This window comes from Austrofundulus limnaeus, unplaced genomic scaffold (genome assembly GCF_001266775.1).
Source record: "Austrofundulus limnaeus strain Quisiro unplaced genomic scaffold, Austrofundulus_limnaeus-1.0 Scaffold1623, whole genome shotgun sequence".
NCBI classification, from domain to species: domain Eukaryota; kingdom Metazoa; phylum Chordata; class Actinopteri; order Cyprinodontiformes; family Rivulidae; genus Austrofundulus; species Austrofundulus limnaeus.
In genome coordinates this window covers 37022-40297 of record NW_013954025.1, presented here as the reverse complement: position 1 = coordinate 40297, position 3276 = coordinate 37022, and the positions used below count along the sequence as shown (strand labels likewise).

The window sequence follows — 3276 nt, the reverse complement described above, 5'->3', positions numbered from 1 at the left end:
TTAAACTGSATGACACATTCATTTTGTAAATATGAAAGAATTGCAGAACATTAATGGTTTTATTTTCTTGGCCCACAATAAATGGCAGAGCTCTACTAATCTCTCAACTCATTTTCTGTGTTAAATCTCTTGCTTTTGTGTGAATGTGCTTACAAACAGATTTTTATTTTTATGTTTCCATTTTCTACTCAGTTGGTTTTATTGACGTGCTCGATCAAATGCAAAAGTTAATAAAATGYGCATCAAAATACTCAGCTTTTTCTTCAATTTCTCACTAGAATCTCATTTTCTTAGCTGTTATTGAATGCTAGTGTACAACACAACATCCCTCCTCTGCAGTGAGATCCAGGACTGCAGTAATGAGAAACCTTGTCCTGTTRATTCATTGCTTTTCTTATTAGGATTTATTTCTGACATTGTTTTTGTTTTTATTTCTGCAGGTCTACACACAATGAAATGGAAAAGAACAGGTATGTAATAAAATCTTCACGCTTCATTGTGGGTTTGCATGTTTCTGCTGCTCCTGAATCCATCACTAGTTCAGTMCACAGCATCCAGAGTTCTTTGATCCTTAAGATAAGATCTCACTGAGCTGTAAGGCTGTTGGTGACTTGTTGGTAAACAGCATTTGTAAGAAGTGTGAATTTTCTTTTGAGTTGCTGAAGCTCTCGTCTTATCCTCGAGTTTTGAACATGTTAAAAAAATAAGTGCAGTAAATTTTATCTTTGCTTTTGCAGTTTTCATTGGTGTCTCCCACCATCTCAAGAGTTATACAATTCTGTTTTGCCACCTGCACAGTATCTCTGACAAAAAACATCCAAGACGATAGCCCAGAATGTCCAGGTGGTAAAAACCACACCAAATACAGATAATTAATGATAAATGAGTCCAAATCTCTTTATTTATAAAGAGTACTCTTAGGGAGCAGCTGCCAAGATAGGTTTAAAGTGAGTCAAGGAGGGTACGATGTGGCCAACAAAATGATGTGCACAACCTAAATTATGCAAGCAGTTCACATGAATATAGGTCAGGATTTTCAGGGCCATTTTTATTAAAGCATTAAGGTTTTTAAATCACAGAATCAGTATTAATTTAAAAAATAAGTACTGTGTGGAGTATTTTTTTGTGTTAAAATGCTTTTAACTCAATGTTTCAGTAGGTTTTTACTAACTGAGCTGTTTGTTCACCACCTCGACACTCGACCAGGTCAGGAGGTGTGTTTGTTGTGTCAGCGGATTCAATAGGACCTTTGAATGTTAAACAACTGGCCCATGTAAAACATAAGAACCGTCTTCACGAGATTTCCTTGAAATCATAAATTAATGCATAACCACTCTTGCAGCTTTCAAAACGATTTTAACAGCTAACAACCGTCAACCTACAAGCAAAAGAAAAGCAAAGTTTTTACATTAACTATCGTTAGGATTAATTTTTTGATAACAGTGGCTTGGTGCAGGTCTGTCAGGGACTGAAAACGGTGAAAAGAAAGCCACCAGCATTTCTTTGAAAAGAAAGCTGTGTGTGATAGTTGATCCAAAGCAGCAGCTCAGTAGATGGGGGCTACAGTTTCTTCTGTACATGTGTTCAGGGCTCTGAGTGGTCCTGTACACCTCAGATCTAACAGTAGGCTAGAATGATGGCCGCATGAGAATGTTTACGAGCATCTGCAAAATTAGTCTGTTGTGTAAACAAGAGGCATACAAGCAAGACCCACCTTCCGCTTTGTGACAAAACCATAAGAATTAAGACTTCCCTCTGTGGCTGCCCATACAAACCAGAGTGTGTATGMGTGTTTTTGCCCAAATACTTCCACGTAACCTGACTCCAATCGGCTCCACGGTTTTCTCGCACGCAAGTTTCTCTGTGCTCACCATGGCTGCTCTCTTTCAGGGGTCAGAAGGTGAATGCAGGGACAGTTGTGGTGATTTACTGCTGCTGAGGCAAAGTTCTCCAGCCGACCTAAATGTAGCTCTGAGGAGATAATGGAACTGATTTTAACTGCAGGGGAACGACACACCTGCGGCTGGTTTCCATACMTTTGAGGACAATAACCTGGCGTGTTCTGTTTTTCGTCTGATAAGGCAGCAGCTCCACATACGTTCTCACCTATTGACACAGTAAACCTGAATAACCTGCTGCTGACAGTGCTGCGGCTGTGTTTCTCTCCCTGGCCTGTGTGACCCYAGCTGTTGCATGAGTCTGATGCTCATCAGTGTTGTTTGACAAACATTAGCTTGCCCTGCTGATCCTTTATTATGTCAGAACAACACGGGTGGGGGACATTTTCCTGTTATGTAATGGCACTCTAGATGCCCTTTGGACTGAGTCAACTGAGAAATYCACACTTGTTTTCACCTGCTGCAGCTTTGTGTGTGCGTGCCTGCAAAGGCTTGTCACTTTGTGTACGGGAGGGAATCATTCCCCCTGCCCACATTTAAATCAGCCCAATTTGAATAGACTATGACACCGCATCACATCCAGCCCAGAGAAGACAAGAGAAACACATTTGAACACTCGCTGTCWGGAGGAGTCTGACGTACACGGGCCCACTCGCTCACAGACACGTTCACACGAGTGACGTGGCCGGAGCTGGAGGTGTGCGTTATGTAACAGTGTGGGGGTCAAGTGGCCGACACCACCCACCAGACCTGGTGTGTTGGACAGCAGCTGACAGACCTGCTGCAGCAATGAGGAGAAAGGGGAGGGGTGATCTCAYGATTTATCAAGCTTTGCACATTATTCCTCAGTGAAACACTAAATCTAAGCCAAGTTTGATTACGTCCCTTTAATCAGTTATCTAAAAATCTTCTCACCTGATAAATAACTCGAGCATTCGTGTCAATTCAGAGCAACCGAGACGTCCAGTGGCTCATGAGGGAAACACGTTTTAGTTACATAACTCATTTTTATCACCTGCTGCCAAGAGGCAAAGGCAGACAATAATATTTTTTCGTGTATCTGTGCGTGATCATGTGCCTGTCTGTTAGCAAAATATCACCTGACAGAATTCGATAACACTCTCAGATAGTACATCTCAGTGTTTCCCCTAGGAAGGGGGGTGGCGGAGTTACTTGTTTTATAAAAACATAAATTTATGCAACTCACCTGCAATTATGATAATAAATTTACACATACATGAATATTTAATTGCCCAACTACATCCTAGTTAAGGACTCCTCATGATAATTATCAATAAAATTATTATTGATAATAAATGATCAGAACTGTGTGCAGCAGATGATCTGAGTCCAGAGTTCTGTTTGAAACCTCCTGGAG

The 3276-nt window shown here is 41.0% G+C and overlaps 1 protein-coding gene across 1 annotated transcript in view; it reads left to right on the top strand.

Moving 5' to 3' along the window:
* Positions 1–440: 440 nt before the first annotated feature.
* mxd1 (MAX dimerization protein 1) overlaps positions 441–3276 on the top strand; it is a gene marked incomplete at its 5' end in the record, with an annotated part of 10073 nt that continues 7237 nt past the window's right edge. Inside the window, 1 exon segment of the mRNA XM_014033094.1 lies at positions 441–470. Within this exon segment, the coding sequence (XP_013888548.1) occupies positions 441–470 (30 nt within the window).